We start from the raw sequence: 20301 nt of genomic DNA, 5'->3' as shown, positions 1-20301 counted from the left end.
CCTTGTTGGCTCCTCTATCATCTGGAGAAGGAAGTTATCATGGACACATTCCAGGAACCTCCTGGATTGATTATGCCCTGCTGTTTTGTCTCTCCAACAGATATCAGGGTGGTCAAAGTCTCCCATGAAGACCAGGGCTTGTGAACGTGAGGCTGCTCCTAGCTGTCCATAGAGGTACTCATCTTCTTCATGGTGAAGTGGCCTGTAGCAGATCCCCACTGTCATGTCACCTGTCCCTGTGCGCCCTTTAATCCTGACCCACAAGCTCTCGGTTGGTTCCTCATCCATCCCCAGGCAGAGCTCCATGCATTCCAGCTGGTCAGTGACAAGGAGGGTGACACCCCGTCCTCCTCTCCCCTTCCTGTCCTTCCTAAAGAGCCTGTATCCTTCCATGCCAACGCTCCAGACATAGGATTCATCCCACTACATGTCTGTGATGCCAGTAAGATCGTAGTCCTGCAGGCGTATGCACGTCTCTAGCTCCTCTTGTTTATTCCCCATGCTATGTGCGTTTGCACATAGAGACACTTCAGTTGGGCCCCCAGTTGAAGCTGACTTACTGTTTGTAATTCCTTTATGCCGCTCTTCAGGTGCTCTCCCGATGACCTGTGATTCCTCTCCAGGCTCTGAGCACCTATTGCTGGCATTGGATCAAGCTGCTAGGAGTGGGATTAACTGAGGCTCCCCTCTCCCAGCAACTTTTGTTTAGAGACCTCTTCACCAGCTTGGCAAGCCTACAGCCAAAGATGCTCCTACCCTTCTCTGACAGTTGGACCCCATCAGCCCCCAGTAGACCAGGTTTCTCAAAGCGAGTCCCATGGTCTAGGTAACTGAACCGCTGGCTGTGGCACCAGTCCTGTAACCATTTGTTGATTTGCCAGATCTGACTGGTCCTTTCAAACCCCTTCCCTTTGACTGGGAGGACTGATGAAAAAAACTACCTGTGCTCCAGAGCCCCTTACCACTGCTCCCCAGGGCTCTGTAACCCCTCTTGATACTCCTCAGATGGCTCCTGGCTGTATCACTGGTGCCCACGTGAAACAACAGCAGCAGATAACAGTCAGAGGACTGTCCGAGGCTCAGCAGTCTGAGCCCCCGGTAAGCAGCATGCCTCTCTAGAGTGTGTCAGGTCAGCAGATGGGTGCCTCCATACCTCTCAGAAGAGAGTCGCCTACTACTATCACCCTTTTCTTCGTTGTGCTGGTTGCTATACAGGGAGCAGGTCAGGCTGCGTTACTCAGCTCCAGCGTCTTTCCCGATATGACAGGTTTCTCCTCTTCAGTCTGCAGAGCAGCGAAGTGGTTCTGCAGAGGCATCTCAGGCTTCAGGGGAAGCATCTTCCTCCCGATGGTTCTTGCTGTTGCCAGCTTCCATTCTGTGTTACTGCCACTCCTCCCTTCCGTGTGCACTGCTGGGAGAGCTTTTGTCTCTACGGCTGTGGGCTGTTGGGTCCACTACAAACTGCACTTGGAACCAGCTGTCTAACTCCTTCTCAGCCTCCCTGATGCTACGCAGCCTTCCCACCACCTCCCACAGCTCAGGCACCTGCTGCAGGAGGTCCTCTGCCTGGGCACTCCTTTTGCAGGCAGGTTTGCTGCCCGTCCCTGCCCCAGGAGAAAGGCCTAGGCCCTTCCTGCAGTCTGAGGTCTGCACTGCAGCCTCTCCCTTAAGCAGAACCTTACTTTCTAAGAAAATTTAATTTCTACATTGTGGACTATTCACTGTGAAGTGAAAAGATTTTTATTTTCTCTTTTTTCTCTCTCTCTAATTCAAAACAAGTAATAGGAAAAAACCCCTACCATTACAGAAAATCTGAAAGTCATTTTGGCATACTTTATTATTAACACAGTAGTTAATAGACACATAGATTCTTTAAGGATTTGGTTTGGCAAAATACTTAAGCATATGTCTCATAAGAAATACCTCAATGAACTTCTGGATGTTGAAGTTAAGCATGTATTTTAGTCACTTACGGAGCCTGAGTGAAAGGAACTACAGGGGAAAAAGCAGAAAGAGTTTGACAACTTACTAAGTATACATCCAAAACCGAAGTATTATCATTTTCCACTTCCAGTGTGCTCTGTTCCGAAGTCAGATAGATAGCACTGTCTTCCAAAGTGAATGTTGAACTCGAAGGTACCCCTTTACTGCAAAGAAAAGGGAGACTACAGTCAATGAAATATATGTTACAGCTATCACACTCATAGCCTAAAATTTTAAGATACAGTTCTCTCTTAAACATAAAAACTTAGAATACTTGAAAGGAGGGAATGAAAATGGACAAATATGATGTGTTGACAATGGCTAGATAATTGGCAGGTCATATTTGACTAATGTATGCAAATGACAGTTTCTGGTTTTGCATTAACTAAAATTTTATCAGGAAGTAATACTGTTCCTGAACTCTTAATAATTATTTAAAGAATTAAAATGTCACAGTAAATGTGGGATAATTTAATTAATTTCAAACTAAGTTACTTCCATATTACTTGCGGTGTAAATTTTGGCACCATTTCTTAATTAAGAATGGGAAAAGAAGATTCAGTAATTAGGCACAGTAGCACTGGACTTTCTCATGCAGAGATGGGATCACTTACAGCCAGCAGTTCAGAGGGAAAGTGGGAGAAAAAGAGTGTACTATAATTAGTAGAGCTCTGCAAGTAAGTGGTATTTACAGAGCATGTGCACTGTATTATTTCATTCATAGATATGATTTTTTATTCTCTGCTATGCAGAAAGAACGTGAAACTGCAAATGCATCAGCACAGGAATCTTGTTTTGTTTTGTAAACACACTTGGAACCACAAAGCTGAAATTCTCAAAGGTGTTTTAATGGAGTTAGGTGCCCTTTATCTCCTGTCCTCACTAGATGCCAGAAACTAACAGGTTTCAGACTGTCTTGAAAACTCAACTGTCAGTTTTGCAAACATGTATTTTGAAAGTTCCTATTTATTTACACACAAGCTGAAAAGCAAATAATTCTGCATTATACTATGAAAACATGGTTACAGCCATCAGTCTAGAAATTACTAATCTCCCCCTCCCTTTGCAGCACTTTGTAGTTTAAGTATGTTTCAGATGGGGTATAATTTCAGAAAGGGCAAAGCTACCATGCAAACTAGAAAACTAATTCAAATGCTCAACAAAACAATGAATCATCAGTCACCTTCATGTCATATTAGTATTAAGTGCACAGTATCACATTTGCCACATTACAATGTTCTTTATATAGTGTATTAGGCATCTTTTCAATATAAAGACTATTTTGTCCTGAGGGTGACTCTGCTCCCACTGACTTACTAGCATTTTTCTCACACCCATTATTTTTATTCTATTGAGCAACATTTTAGTCACATCCGTTTTCTGCCAATGCTTCATTTTACTGAAAGGGGGAGGACAGACAGGAGATGGGAAGGCAAAAAATGGACTGTTGCCAAATGTGAGATTATATTTTATCATATCCCACAAAATAAGTTCTGGCACGAAAAATACTACTCTTGACAGAAAAGGAGGAGGAACCAGGAGAGAGACTCACTTGTGCTTGCAGAATTTTGATCTCTGCTGTCGTACAGTTCAGACCCCTATATGAAAACCACGTGACACGAGATGAATGTGCAGTGAGCAGCTACTACTGCTATAAAAATATGCAAACCCCATGGTCAACCCTTCCTTCTGGAAAATAGTGCTCTGCAGTATTAACTGTAAAGCCAGGCAGGCAGGCAGGCTGTGGTATATACCTTGTTTTCATTCCTGTATCAGGTTAGGTTTGAAAGAAAAAAAAAAATTGGAATAGTTATTCCTTTCATACACATATCAGGCCACATCACTGCCATCTGTACTACTGTTATTTTTAAATTCTTTCACTGACCCTGTAGTCAAGACGGAGTGAGGATTCTGCAACTTACAGCAGTAGCATATTATTTTATATCCTTCATGTATCAGAAGACTATGACTTAGCCACTGGCTTACTGTGACACTTATTTTTCTTCCTCTCTTCCCTACAGTTTCACTAGAAGGCACTGCTCTTCTTTTGCTCTCAGCTCATTAAATTATAATCTATGTTGCTTCACAGCCTGCTGTGGATAGCAAACAACAGCAATGTGAATTCAACACTTGGTCTCAGGATTGTTAAACCACTGATTTTACCTATGACATAGAATAAAGACCACGCCATCTCCCCTTTGGAGAGTGCCTCTTCTTTCTCCTACGTGTTACAAAAATACACTGTGCAGTCAGGCAGAAAATGAGGGTTGAAAAAAACCCAGCATGCTAAGAGAAATCAAAAGAAGCTCCTATAGATGTCACAATTCAGTTATTTAGTTGTGAAATTCCTAAGAAAGAGATTTAATATGTAGGAAAAAAAGAGTATTAACATACAGAAAGAAAATGGAGAAAAGGGGCAGAAGAAAGTACAAAGGTAGAATAATCTTACATACAGAAAACCAGCAGCAACTAAAGTCCCCTGAACAAAATCAGGCATGGAAGAAGAGAATGAAACAACACAAATGCCAGTCTATCCTTTTTCTTAAAATCAAAGATCCACAACTTATTTGCAGATAGCAATCTTCCTGCTGGTGTGACTTTCACACTGACTAATTAGAGATAAACTGTGCAAGTAAGACTCATCTCCTGCATGAAGAATTGTTTATTAAAAGGAGAAGCATAGGTAAACTGTTGCAAGACAGAGCTTTCTATCATAAATCTTAGGTTCAGTAACTGGAGGGTAAAAGACTGTGAACCGTCCACTTTGGGAAGCTAATCAGTAACATGTATAAAGGAGAAAGTGGATATTCCAAGTCACTGCCATATTAACTTACATCTGGAGCCCATGCTGCTGTCAGTACAAAAGCAACTGCTTTTGCCAGGACCTGAACTCTCCTGCAACTGCAGTATAGCGCTTATGTATAATAACGCAGTAACACCTTAGTTACAACTGCTTAGTTAGAAATCATTTTCATGGCAGAATATGACAATAATTTTGTTTGTTGTACTTGCCTTGCAATGACAGCATGAAGAACATGCATCCCCACTGGCTAAGTGCCTATGAAGATAAGCATAAGATTTCCAATTTTCATATGAAAAGGGGGAAAAACAAGAAGGTTTTGGTTTTTTTTTAAGGTCTCATTCTTAGTGTTAATGTGGATCCTATTTTAAGCAGCACTAAATATTTTGTCCCTATTCTGAAGTGAGGAGAAAAACTATACTTTAACCTTCTAAATCAGCACATTTCAACACATTTAATCAATAACCAGGCTGAAGTTCTCTTCCTCTTCAGAAGTAAATAAAATAAAACTTCCATTTCTCAACGTTCTTCTAAAATGCTCTCTTGGACATGATATGCAAAAAATTCCTCACTCAAAGTAGTTCAAAAAGTTTTAGAGAGTTAGGGAATGTTACTTATATGAACATGAAAATGTGGTGTTGGGCACAAGATCTTCAGTAGGAACAACTAAATTAGACTGATTATCTGCAGATTTGTAGAAAAGCATAACTTTTATACATTTTAATCTAAGGATAATATATATGTGATCCTATTAAGTTTCAAAGGAATAAAGGAGAAATATTACACTTTGTCAAGGTACAGGCATAACCAGGCAGGATTATCTAAATTAATAATAGTAATAAAATAGTAATAATATTTAAAAAAAAAAAATCAGACTTGTGTCCTTCAAACTCTCCCAAATTTTAATTACTATTTCTGTCCTTCATATTTTATTTATACTAAACTGAAGTGTCAGTTTTAAAAATAAAAGACTTCTGTTTTCTTCATGGAAAAATAAATATGCCTCATCATAATGTGTCTACTTGCAAGGCAGCCTGCAGGACAGGTAGAACTCTTCAGTCTCCTTTCCAAGTCATTGCACAGTCTTTGAAGAATGGCAGAAACAGTGCCAGGTAGTAACAACTGACTGAAGCAGAAGTTTCAGCTGTATTTTGGTTTGAGTTTTGTTGTTTTGTTTTTGTTTTGTTTTTTTCTCCTGCAGTGTGAAGAACAGCTCTTGTAGGAATGTTCAGCTTCTTTCAGATAGTGCCAAAATACAACAGTCATAAATTAGAATGAGTCACTCAGTCTCCCTCATTGTGAAGTTACAATAAAAATAGGCTTTGATGTCTATCTTTGGATGTCAAATATGTGTTCGTGTAGAATATCCCACAGAATATTTAGCCCTTAAATAGCATTATATTTGCAATGTCCAATGTGTTTGAAAGTTCTTATATAAGCTTTTGAAAAAATTATCAGCTCATTGCATCATGAGTTTTGATCTTTAAAATCTCTGTGTATAGAAGTTAGTCAGAAAAACATTTTTAGAATAAATGAGCAGTAAAACTATTGTTCTAAGGTACAACTCAGTACCAACTGTTGCAGAAAATCTATCCTGAGTATGTATAAATGTGAACAGGGACAACAGGTATTTATGAACCTGTTGAACTAAATGTATTAATTAGTCTAATGTTTACAATGTAAACCTAACCTTGCATTTCATCTTTATAAATTATATGTGTGTCTGGAAAAAAAAAAGTCAGACACAGTAAAACTCCACTGTAATATTTCACTAACACTGCTGACAAACATCAAAACTACAGGCTGGAGAAAATAGTATGACTGGTCTCGTAAGTGCTGCTTCAAGTGAAGAAGTCTGACAGTGGGTCTGTGCTACTACACTCAAACTAATGGCAAACCATGACATGTGAATCGGCAAACATCACAGTAAGCATGTCAATTTCATGATGGTCAACAAATTTATACACCTTTGCAGGTGCCAATTAAAATCATGACACCTGACATATGTATGTAGATGAAAAATGATGGTGTAAGCTAATGAGAATTTAGGAACTCAGTCTAGATTACAAAATGCTGAGTAATAACAGCCAAATCCACTGAGAAGTACACATCAACGTGTATCAACCCTCGGAGGGATCTACACTTGAAGTCTGATCTAAGAAGCTGCTCTGGATCTTCCTCACCAGAAAAAATTAAGGTAATGAAATTAGACTTGCAAGGATGAGTATGGAATATGAAAAGCAGCATGCTGAGGGACAAATTCAATCAAGGAAACAAGTGCTTATGTATTAACTTCTATTACCACTGGAGTTTCATATGCACACCTGTGTATTTAACTGCACAATAATTTTAAAGTATAGGTTTTCTTTCTACTTAATAAAAACCAAGTTGTTTCCAGAATAATTGCCTAAGTAATTTATAAAGCTTCTTTTTTCTGTGAAGGAAAACATGTATGATCTTTTTAGGACTCTATTAAAACAAATTAAAACAAGAAGTGCTACAAACAGGGCATCAACAGCTCAATGGGATTAGATCTAATTAATTTAGTAAGCACTCTTACTTCAGTACATATATAAAGATCTTCACAAGAAAGCTCACAGCAACGTAAGGGACTGTTTTTAAAATGTACCAAAAAGAAAAAAACCAACAAAATAGTGTTCAGGCTGCAATTTCTAATTATGTCACTCTGTTCATCCAGCATAAGGAGGCAAAGGATCCCATAAAACTAGGAAACATGAAAATGATTAACATTCTTTAAAGTGGTGTTGATGAAGTTTATGACAATTTGGCAGACTGTCTTACGATATGGTAATAAGTCTCAAGGGAAGGCAGTACAGAGAACCGAAGTATGAAGCAACATTTTGTATTTCACGATACTGCAATTTGCTGCAAACTATGGGAAGGCTCACTGCTTTCAGATATATAGTACTATTTTTACACTTAAAACAGTGAGATTAAAAAAAAAATCCATTAAAAAGTCATATATATATATATTTGCTGGTGAAGGACACATTCTTGAGCTAACATTCCTTCCACAGGGCTACCAATGTCTGTTCCCTAACAACTGCTAATACCAATTACCTGATGGTAAGGTCAGGTAATGTCACAAGTACCAGCAGAACCTCAGACCTACATTGGCCTACTCAAACAGAACATCAATTTTTCAGGAGTTTTTATTCTACTGAATGGGTGGAGACAACTTGTGAACATTTTACCAAAAGAAGGGTCCCTCAGACATGGAAGTGAAATAAACCCTGAAACAGAGCAAAGTCTTCTCACTCCGCCTTGAGGCTGCCTACCTACACAGCATTAGAACTGAGGGAAGACTCAAAAGCAGTGGCTGACCCCTTCATATTCACCACAACTTTTATAAGAAACTTCTAGACAGTATCTTTGAGCAAAAACTACATTAAATGAGTATGATGTAAACAAGGTACTGTATTTATTTACTGCTCTCTCTTCTATTATTATTTATGCTTAATATCCTCTTGAGTTACATAGCAGTTGTACTCTTTCTAGAGATGTTTTGAGGGGATGAATTTTTGTAACAGGAAATAGAGTCATACCCATGAAATCACACAAGCTACTTTTCTGAAAAAATTATTTACCTTTTACATATCAAGACTAATACACTCGAGGCTAATTACAAAACACCACACTGGATCACTTGCTCAACGCAGAACTGAAGAACCTCCATCCACAGTACCAGTCTTTAGTGTGTATTAGCTCCTTCTTCCACTGTCAGGGTCACCGATCTTTGCCTTTTGCGATGGCACTGATCTGGTCCAGGGACAGAACCTCTGCTTTACAAAACACTTGCCAATTTTACAAACTTTCATTAAGGAAATACTGCTAGGTCTTCCTTAAAAATTACCTTTATTACTGCTTTCTTGCCACCCTTCACAGCTAAATTATTGAAAATTATTCAGAATCTTCAATAAGGGCAAATACACTATGGCAAAATATGAAGTCTCTAGTTTTGTTACAGTTACTAATAATTCCTATTTAGAGTTTCTAACCTTTATTTTATAAACAAGCCTCAGAATATCAGTGGGGGATTTAGCTTACATCTGAGAATCAGTGAGCTTCTCCTTGCTTTGCTGGAGCTCATGTCTGTTCTCAATTCTTACTTGCTATATGGTATTTAATAATGAATCTAAATACCTACACAAAGAATATTTTAAGAGAGGCTTCACAAGCTTAAATTATAATTAGTAGAGCAGTATTATAACCACACTACTTTCAAACATTATCAAGCATTCTCTCATCTCTCAATGACTAAAAGATTGAGTTTAAGTGGCTGAGAAAACTTTAAATGAAGAAAGAACTATATTTCTTTTTCAGGAAATCTAGATGCCTCACTGATCCCTTGGTACTGATACTAACTGCTCAGTACTTGGTACTAAAGACTGATAATCCTTAATCATTTACACTGAATTCCAGGATTACTCAGTATTCCTCTAGCTATGAAAGCAACTCATACTACAAACTAGACTTCAGTAAAAGGAAGTAGGAAAAGCAAATTTCAGAATAATCTTTTTTTGATTGTGAAATCCACAAGATAGAGATCATCATACTATGTATATATTTAGACATGCCTTAGCACATTAATGAAACTGGTGCATCATCCAGATTTGCTTTACACTTCATATTTGAAGCCATAAACTGAAATTTTATGTTTTGATATGTGTCCAGGACAAGCATTTATATGCCAGAAATGATTCTTCTATTCCCACAAACACTTCATAAACCAACTACAGTAAACCCAAATATTAACTTTCGACATCACCAGAGAAGGGGGAATTCTGTTCACTTAGATGGTATTGTTTTCTTCTAATGCCAGCCTATATCAAGAAGAAAATATCAAACTGCAAGATTAAGTGAAACATATATTAGTCTTTTGTCCAACAGTGCTTTTCTGATGCTTCTTCAGAACTGCAGGTAGTAATGTTATACTCTTTAAACCAGTATTCTTCAATCTGCTTTTCTGCTAAAATTTTTGCTCTGTTAACAGTACTGTTGTTCCAACAGGGCATAATGGATAAGCAAATAAACAGAAATTGTTTATTTGATTAAGTACCCCTGAACACTTTTAGACATTAGGCATTAGTATTTAGATATGTTATTAACTACTACAGCTGTAAGCCTATAATATGAAGAAAAAAAAAGAATGACAGTATACCTTAAAGCATACACAGCTCTTCAGATACAACAAAATAAAGCTCCTACCAGCACACCAGTGAGATATACCAATTATGGCCTTTTCCCAAATTAAATGACTGAGCTGAAACTGACATGTACATGGAACTTCTGCATAAAAGAGTAAAATAAAAATTCATATTTAATCTCTTCACAGCAACACACATGCCGCCAGCAGTTGCTAGCAAAAAGTTCAAATTTCTGCAACAGCATCATCATAGCTGCAATGATCACCAGTTTTAATGCAGACTTCTGGTAAGGCAAAGACAAACTGGTTGTAGGGGGGAGACACCAGAGAGAACAAGAGAAATCCCTATATACACAGGGTATCAGGAAGTACACATCAGTGGAACGGAGGTTTTGTACAATTTCAACAGTGCACTGAGTTTTCATCCTTGATTTTTAGATTGAAAAAGAAAGAAAAGCCAAGGAAGAAAAAAATTGGTTACTTTTTCCCATTCAGTAATGATCAGCCACAATGAGTGTGCTGTTGCCCTCCTCTTGTTAAAGCAGTCTATTTTAATCTTGGTTCTTAATTTAAAATGAAAGAAAGAGCAGAAGTAATTCCATCACAGGAGAACAAGGAAAGCCTTGTTTTTCTTTAAGCCACAATTAGATGTTACTTCAAACATAGTCAAATTTTTTTTCTTTCCCATAGGGATTCCTCCAGTGTCTCAGTGCATCTGTTCCTAGCATTCTTAGAGCACTGAAGTCTTTTTCCTCCTAGCTTCTTATTTTCATGAAGTTGCATGAATTTAATTCACTTTGAATCAGATTTAGACAGATTTGTCTAGGCTTAAGAAGCTAAGGCTGATGGGAGGATAGACAGAATGTTTAAACTTAACAGGCAAAAGTTAGTTTACATAAAAAACTGGACTGGCAAAAGGTGTGATTAAGTATTCCTTACAACAGGAAAACTAATACGTACAAATCCCTTCCACAGGGATTTGATCTAAGCTGTCATGTCAAGTCATAGGATATGTCAGTTCAAAGTCTGGACGTTTCAGCAAGTTTTGACTGTGTAAGGGAAAAAAACCCCACAACCCCTCAAAGCCTTCCAAAACTTCAAAGTGGTCTTCACCAAAAAAACAGCAATACAAGCATAAGGCAAACAAACAATTGAAAAATATACAGAAAAGCAGAAAGAAGATGAAAGACAAGGCAGAAGTTCATACTACATACACATCTTACAGAAAGGAGGTTCAGAATGCATAAAGAGAAAGAATTAGGTATCATATAGACTATTTGCCTAGCCTCAAATACATCAGAATTCAGCAGTCCTCCTTATTAACATGCAGTATCTTCACAGTACTCTAAAGACACAGAGGTGTAGTACGTCTTTATGAATCATGGGATTTTGTTTGGGTTTGTGACTGGAAGTCACAAGACATGCTGAAAGATACATTGGAAAGAGACCTTCTGTTGTATCTTGAAACACCTGTTTAAAACATTTCCAGAAGCACCTGTAAAGGCGTTAACCTCCTTCACCTTTTGCAATTGTAAAACCAAGGTCAACTAAGACAAGTCATACTGCTCAGGACATGCAAATTTGTCATCTTTAATTTAATTCATCTTATTATGAAAACTTTACCTGAAGGGGGAAAAAATATGTTATCACTTCCACTATAAAAATAATCCCTGATATAAAATGTGAGTATTACATTCTCTAACATAAGGCACATAAGCCCTTTTGAAGAAGTGTATTTGGATTCAAAATTGGACATATATTCTAGAGGAAAACAGACCTTTTAGATACTAAAATATCTGCACCAAATATAAACCTACTTAAGGAGTGGAAAATCTTAGAGTTTTAACAGAAGCAACAACTTGTCAATTTTGTTCTCTTATGAAATGAATACTTGACATTACTTATGACGTAACTACTCGACTGAAAACAGCTCCATAGAACACAAACCAGCTGTCTTCTGACAAACAAGGCCTACATTTACTGAACATGTCACATTTGTCCATTTTTTCCTTTTTACTTCCCTTTTTCAGATAAAAGTTACTTTTTGTGCTGAAAAATACAGCCATTTCCCCCTCCTCACTACTCTGTCATTCACTACTTCACAGTTCCTCTTCACACTGTCAGGGTAACACCCAGAGATTCCTCTAAATCTTTAGTAACTGAGGAATAATTGGTGAAAAGTAATCAGCTAGCATCTTGAAAAACACTCCTAATGTTTGTAACTGCTGCTCAGTCTCTCTTTTCTGCTCTAACCACAAGTTCCTAAATGCTACTATGCATTATCTACCAATTAGTTATGCTAGTTTTAATCTGCACCAAGTCGGGTCTACATAAACCCTCCTTAGATGATACAGCTTCAGGAGCCAGCAAGTCACCTCTGTCTGCTTAACCACATTGGCAGCGGTTCTTTGGTTTCTACCATGACATGGACAGAGCCACACATCTCTGAATGCCAGTGCAAGGTTTGCTGTGTTAGAGAACATGTTCTGTTGTATGGAAGGACTGAAAGTATGCAGACCTGGACTGCAGACGCTACAGTTCCAGTCTGATTTTGTAAGATAAAGGTGTGCAGGGTAATCACGTAACTGCCAACATGTACTACATTTTAGGTTATTTCATTGACTGAATCAAAAACTGTAGAGTAAACAAGTCTAAGCATACAATCAGAGTGTAGATCTGCTAAAAACCTTATTTATTTTAGAACTATTTTGGAACATCTTTACAGGTAAATATCATGGACTTACTCATAGCTTTTCTCTAAAATGTATTTATGGAGATTAAAGAGTATTTGAAATGTTTTACTTGCAGTAAATCTCAACTCTTTATCCAGAAAAGTCCACAGTTCTCCCTTGCTGATTGATGCTAATAAGAAGTAGTTCTGTAGTTTTATTTCATGCTTAAAGCAAATAAAAAACCCACAGTACTCTATAACCTTATTTCTAGCAAAGCTAAAACTTGGCAAAAGATCATGGAATACTAAAGTCTTACAAATATCTTTGTCACAAACTGGACAAGACTGACAGAAGTTGAATTGAAGGAGCTCTAATGTGTAATCAATAGTAATTTTATTTCCTTTCTTGTGTAGATGCATTTTGAGACAATTTGTGATGGTACTGTAATTAAAACTTTGTCTTTCTAACACTCCAAACCATATCTCATTCCAAGTCTTTATAGCAAAAAAGTAGGCCTATCAAAGATGCCACATCAGTGAGATTTATTTCAACCTAATGAAAACAGAAGCTGCAAAAATAACTTTGATCAAGTAACTCTGCAAGTCATTTTACTTCTTATGAAAATGTACTTGGTCATATTTTAATAGGAGGTAAAATCCTACTGCCTCTAGATTGCTTTTAAATTAACTTGATCTTTTCGGACAAGATGCAGTTTAAATCAAAGGACTATATCTTGGCACATAAGTAAGCTTATCAAGTTTATACAAACACTGTGTAGTTCAGGATTCCAAATTATTCCAAATAAAATTCAAGATACCAGAGTTTACAGTGGTTACTCTTCTTGACAAAACAAAGGAATGGCTATTCTGCAGTACAACACATGGTAAAGAGATCTGCAAGCAGGCAAGACAACACAAGACAGCACACTTCAGGTGTACAAGGTGGAATACAGGCACATAGAGAGAATCTCACAGCAAGACTTATTACCATAAGCATGGTATTGGACAGTCATGGCTAAAGTATATTCAAACACAACCCAAATCATGTTCAAGCTAGCTCACAAGCATCTGCACAACTTTTGATGAGACTTTCCTGGTTTTATCCTTCCTGGGTTAAAATTAGACAGGTTTTAATCACACCCATGAGTGAAGTTTCACAGAAATTCACTTCAGAAAATGGTCATTTTGAAAGAACTTAAAGCAGACCATTCAGCACTGTCCATTCAGAATAAAGATGAACTTGAAAGTAGGTCCCTTTTCCTAGCACATCAGTTTTCTGCAGCTGTTATAGGCTGCAGACAAGTTACAAGTACTACCTGCCCCAATCTTAATGTTGTTTAGTTTATGGCACAAAGGCCCAAGTAGATTTTTAATTTTGGAACATGACAAAACATTCAAAGTATGTAACATTTTTGTTGTGTTTTATGCTTTCTATTTTGTGACCCCGGTCGTAATACATATACATATACTAACAAATGAATATATAACAAATCCTATGGGCTTATGGCACCACTCTTTCATCAGAGAGGCTCAAGACTGACCTACAGAGAAACTTGCCCCTTTTCTTTTGCAGACCCTCCTTCCATTGCACACATTGCCAGACTTCTAGCAAGAGGATGAGCAATCCTCTACTGCATATACAGCCTTTACCTGCTAGAATGCAGCATAGGTTGATCACATTGATAATGCTCATCTACATTCAGGGAAGAAGAAGAAATTGTGGTTGCCAAGGAATCTGCTTCAAACAGAGATGGAGTGCTTGGAACTAGATCTGGTCGGTGGTGTGAACCTAGTACTGCATAGAAAAAAATAAAGAACAATATTAACAAATTTCATTTCAAATTGAATCCAAGAATCTTTATGCAAATATACGGAGTCAGACAGTGCTCTAAAGAGCTTCCTGAAGCTTCTTAATATGTATGAATTTATACGATTGTAATATTCATGTGTCCATACCCACACTCTTGCGTTACAGGACAAATTTCAGCTGCTAGCCAGTACCTTCAGCAGAATACAGAGCAACCCCAAGGTCAAATATTAAAGAGTCATATGAATATCTGATGCATTCTTCTAAGTTCTGGGACTGGTCTCACACCACCCGGGCCCGGTTTTCAGATGGGATTAGGCAGCTGGTTCTCTTTTGAGCCTGGCTACAGATGAGCTCTGAAACCAGCAGTCTGTTTCAAGTCCTTTTTCTCTTCAAAAATACTCTGAAAAAAATGAACTAACTTTCAAAACACTTCATGTGACATATTTGTTTAAAAGTCATTGAAAAGAATAGCTCTGGCCTTAATCTGCTTGTTGGGCTGGGTAAGTTTAGTTTTTGTTTAGGATCCCCTGAAGTCCAAAAGATTAACATCATATTGTAACCTTGATTCTGACTTCCTCTTGCTCCTGAAGGTCCATTTTACAAATATAATTAACAACTCTCTCCATGAGAATAACCTGACTCTGAAGTTTTGAAAGATCAGCCAGATTTGGAAGTTACTAGTTATTTATCTAGTTACAGGGCTTCTAGAGTTTATACTAATTCCTTTAAAAACATTGTTTAGGCTGTTGATTTGAAAGACATTACCTTCTTCATCAAGGCTGGCATAGCTTTGTCCTTCAGCAAGAATTCCATGCTTTTCATCCTTCCACTCCTGGCTAACTGCGCACACTATTTCTTGTGATGCTGCCTTTAGGGCTGTGATGGAATTGCATCGTTTCTTTGAAGGTGAAGACTTTAAAGCTGCATTACCAATGAACACAGGTGTTGAATGATGTCATCTCCCTGCACATCTTTAACAGCATATAGAAAAGCAAACCATCTATAAAGCTGGAGTGTCTGAACAGAGAGGAAGAACACATCCAGATACAAACCCACTTATCAAATATTATATTAAAACTAGAGACAAAGATACTGTTATTTCATCTATGAGTAAAGTACTTCCATCTTTTTCTGGGGTGTCTTATTGCTCATTGGACAAAAAAAGTCAGCAAAACTCTGACATAACTAAATTACAAATCTCCTGTGGAGTATCAATCCTTGTAATCAGAGACAGAATGATACAAAAAAAAAACCCCAGAAGTACTGAATACCGGAGTATTCTGAGAGGTTATAATAATTTTCTGGAGCTGTGAACTACTGGTATATAATGATGTATGTGCTACTGCAGAACTTCCACGTCAGTGACATGTGTCAAACATCTTATTTGGGTAAAATAAACATTTCCAAAATATTGATGCCTTGTACACTCAGGTATGAGCATTCCCTTTATAAGTCTTACTGAGGCCTGCCTATTTACAATGGCATTTTGCGTGAAACTCTAGGATCTGACCATTGCCACTACTACTGAATCATCACCCTCTTCTGTAGTTCTTCTCCAGAAAGATGCTAGCCAGTTAATTTCCTGTTTTTCAGTTGCCAGCTGCTGACCTCCATGCACTGGCTGAAAGGTTACTTCAGATGCACTGCAATAGTTCCTATTGAGCTCTACTATAAAATTCTAATTAAAAGCATCAAAGTTATTTGGCTAAAGACTGAAGAAGAGAATCAGATGCATAGCTCCAGGATATTATTAAAAAATAGCATAGTAGATAGCTCTTGAGCTAACCTCTGCCCAAGGATGAATCTGCTTATGATGTTTTTATTGTTATTTATGGAGGCTTGTTCTGTGCACTAGGGGAAAAAGTACAAATTCAGAACAAGACTTAAGAATTTAAACTGAAATGTCTAACTCAAAGTTTAGAACCAATGTTCTTGAAGACAGAAACACTCCCAATTCTTTGTTTTACAAAAGAATGATAATGCATTTGAACCTTTAATCCATACAAAAGTAGATTAATAGCCTTGTATGCAAAGCAGATCAGTAACAGTGGGATATTAAGAGAAGTTAATAACCTGGAAAATGAGACAGACAAATTAAGATTAGAGAGAAAATTAGGCATGATGTCCTTAATTGTATGTCATAGCTTTCTTGTGCTGACAGAAGTCTAGTGGTCAGAATTAGAAAGAACTGAAAAAAGACTCAGATGTTCAGGAAACATACATGGCTGCATGAGTCATTTCTTTTGTCCAACAGATAGAACTCTCAAATTGTCTACTCCTTACATTCTATCAGTGCAGAGGACTTCCTTTAGGTACCGTCTCAGACAACAAAGCTCCTACCAGTTCTCTGGCAAAATTATCCCAGGATTTAAAGAGAACTGAGTCTCAGAAGGCTCCTTCCTCCTTTCAGCTGAATTTTGCTTCATATTTTGTCATATTACATCAGATTCTTTTATTTTTATATTAATCATTCTTTTCTTAAAGATTTAACATTTAACACTTTGTTAATTTGCGCCAGTACTGGTAGTCATTTTTTTTTCTCTTAAATCTCATTTAGTTGTGTCCTTCATTCGTATTTTGTTCTGTCTCTATCCACACAGACTTGTTTCTCACTCCAGATAACTAATGACAATGTTAAGAGACCACCATAGCACCGGTCAAAAAAGCTTTTACAAAACATCTTCTATAAGTCTGATACAATGCCACATGCTTAATACTCCTGTAGTATTAGAGACAAGTGTCCGTTCCACATTTTGACATTCAACTCCAAACCAAATACAGTTCTGCAAGTAGGATTATCAAATTGCTAACTAGGATCCATTTTAGAGTATAAGTTCCTGTATGAACTACATAGCTCTAGCCAGTCAATTTATATTTATTTGTCAAGAACTCTGCTTTATAAAAAGCCTTGAAACTCACAAAACACTGTTTCCTGGAGGCTAAGCACAAACATTCCTTCTCTTTCTAAAAAACAGAAGTGCAATTTCAGCACGTCCACAGATTTAAAAAGTAATTTGGCAGTAAAGCAGGAAGTTAGTATGGATGCACATTATTTAAACCAGATGATCTACATGTCTTATTATGAGGTTTTATACCACTTGCCATAATTGTTGAAAAAACCTCATTGCTCAGATAACCAGAACAGCTTTTCGTTGAAGAGCAGACTGGGCCACAGTGAACCCCAAGCACTCATCTCTGCCTTACTGGTGTATTTATCAGGTCTTCCCTACAGCCTTCCTCACTGCACACATACTGAATGCATCTAAGCAGTCATCACCATTCTTCTCTGCATTTGCTATGCTTCAGATTGAATTTCCTTACAGTCCATCCTATTCTTTTTTCTTCGTGTTCAGTAATTTCACAAAGCACTTATCACCTACACTTCTGATTTCCTGTTGCTCTTAGTTATCAGTTTTCTCTCTTCTTTCTTGCTCTTTTAGACGTAACTCTTTATGTTGTTTGAATCTGACATGTCTCTAAGGTCAGGGGTCAGTGTACCACAAGCTCACTCCAAATAATTTGATTCTTTCCAAAAACAGCTGGATACTGGTCTTCAGAAAAGTGGTATTATCTTCAGACAAAATGCAGAGTAACAAAGGCTGGTACAGGCTGATAAATATTGACTTCCAGTGGTAGAAATTTTAGTGAAAATAAAACCTGATCTGAATTTTTCATGGAAGAAGCCTCTAAGAAGATAAGTCTCTAAAGTTTTGGTTGTTTTCTTGGGCAATAAGAATATACTCATCACATCTGGAAGAACTATAATTTAAGGTACATATGAACTGTCATGATTGGAGCTCAAAGAGCAGCTGAGCACCACAAAGCAGATCACTCCCCCTTCCCCCGTCAGTACTACAAAGGACAAAATAAAGAAAAAGGCTCAGGAACCAAGGTAAGGATAGGGAGGGATGACTCAAGGAGAAAAGACAGACTTGTCAGGAGAAGAAAAAAAGAACGTAAACTAACAACAACAGCACTTAACAGAGTAGGACAGTGAGAATCATTACCACATCTTAAAAACACCTTCCCCCCACTCCTCCCTTCTTCCTGGGCTCAGCTTTGCTCCTGATATTTCTACATCCTTCCCCCAGTGGTGCAGAGGGCAAAGAATGGGCAGGGTGCAGTCAGTCCTGCCACTTCTTCCACCTTGGTGCAGGAGTGGAACTTACGGCATTCCTCCCCTGTTCCAGCGCAGTACCCTTCTCGTGGGGGACAGTCCTTCATGAACTTTCTCCAACATGAGTCACTCCCACAGCCTGCAGCACTTCCCATGATGCTCTGGCATGGGTCACCCCTGTATGTTACAGTCCTCCCAGTGCCAAACTACACCAGTGGGGGCTTCTTCCTCCCATGGAGTCCCAGCCTTCTTCAGGTGCAGCCACCTGCTCCAGCATGGAATCCTCCACAGGCTGCACATCAGCATCTGCTTCACTCTAGACCTCTATGAGTGGTATGGGGGCAGCCCTAATAACTTACCATGGGATACAAGGGGGCTCTGCACCACCACACCTCCCACCCCTCCTTCGCCTTTCTTCCACTGACCTCAGTGTTCGCAGAGGTATCCTCCTCACAACTCCTCCCCAAATTTCCCCTTCCTCCTTTCAGGTTCCCCTTGAATATGTTATGTCAGAGGCACACCCATCATTGCTGACTGGCTCGCCCTTGGCCAGAGGAGGGTCTGACTGGGAGCCCAGTGAACTCAGGAAGCTCCTCACAGGGGCCTCTGCTGTAGCCCCTTTCCGTCCTACCAAACCCCACCACCACTCACTCAAACCCAGGACAGAACATATGAACTTATGTTCAAGATGTGTATTCTTGACTGATAGCTAATTTTCCCATTAATTTTCAAAATCAGGCTAAATGCAGCAAGTCTGAAAATAAATGTGTTCCTTAATACTTGTAAATTCTGTTGTTTTGCTTCACAGCTATATGCAGATCATGATAAAATATCTATACTGCTCAGTCCATGGGACTAAAGCAACATTAATTTGTCTTTTCAGTTTGGAATCAAGAAACAAAATGTGATAGCTATTTCTCCAATGTTTTTTCTGAAATCTAACTTCGTATGCCTACATGGTAGCTACTGCAGTGTTTGGACTCTTTGGAAGGTAGAGTGCACAAGTTTTGGCTGGGATAGGGTTAATTAATTCATAGTAGCTCTACAGTGCTATGTCTTGGATTTGTCACAAAAACAGTGCTGCTAGCACACCAAAGTTCTAGTTATTGCTAAGCAGTGCTTATACAGCATCAAGACCTTCTACACTGCCCTGCCAGTGAGGAGGGTGGGGGTACACAAGAAGTTGAGAGGGGACACAGCTGATCCTAACTGACCAAAGGGATAGCCCAGACCCCATGATATTATACTGAGCAAAAGATGCAATAAACAGGAACAAGGGGGAAACATTCATGGTAATGGCATTTGTCATCCCAAGTAACCAACACATGATGAAGCCCTGCTTTCCTGGAGATGGCTAAACAACTGTCTGCTGATGGCTAGTGGATGAATTCCTTAATTTGCTTTGCTCGCACACTGTGGTGATTTGACCTTGGCTAATGCTGGGAGAGGGGGTACTTCAATGGGGCTTCTGGGCCAGTTAAAATGGGATGTTCTCCCACTTGTCTCCAGTCAAGTTAACCTCGGCCTCCAGTACTGACAGTTCTTGACAGCCCCCTGTCACTCCTGAGATCCAGATAGGTTCTGCCCCTCTATAACTTGATGGCATTAAATGTACACTGTGCCCCGGTGTCGATTAAAGCCTGGTACTTCTGTGGATTTGATGTGCCAGGCCATCGAATCCACACTGTCCAATACACATGATCATCCCTTCCCTCATCCTGGCTGGTGGCAAGGGCCCTCTATTCCTGTTCTT

General features: G+C 38.6%; 1 protein-coding gene across 7 annotated transcripts in view; it reads right to left on the bottom strand.

Moving 5' to 3' along the window:
- Positions 1-20301, bottom strand: part of PIP5K1B (phosphatidylinositol-4-phosphate 5-kinase type 1 beta) — a 124550-nt gene that overhangs the window by 14650 nt on the left and 89599 nt on the right. For all 7 annotated transcript variants that reach the window (XM_074931646.1, XM_074931649.1, XM_074931645.1 and 4 more), the window contains 3 exons: positions 15197-15352; positions 14272-14416; positions 2030-2147 (listed from right to left, as the gene is read on the bottom strand). In XM_074931646.1, coding sequence (XP_074787747.1) covers positions 2030-2147; positions 14272-14416; positions 15197-15352 — 419 coding nt within the window. The remainder of the gene's footprint in view (positions 1-2029; positions 2148-14271; positions 14417-15196; positions 15353-20301) is intronic.

Source organism: Athene noctua, chromosome Z (genome assembly GCF_965140245.1).
Source record: "Athene noctua chromosome Z, bAthNoc1.hap1.1, whole genome shotgun sequence".
In the NCBI taxonomy this organism is placed as follows: domain Eukaryota; kingdom Metazoa; phylum Chordata; class Aves; order Strigiformes; family Strigidae; genus Athene; species Athene noctua.
Note: the sequence above shows the minus strand (reverse complement) of the source record. Positions and strands in the feature narration are given on the sequence as shown.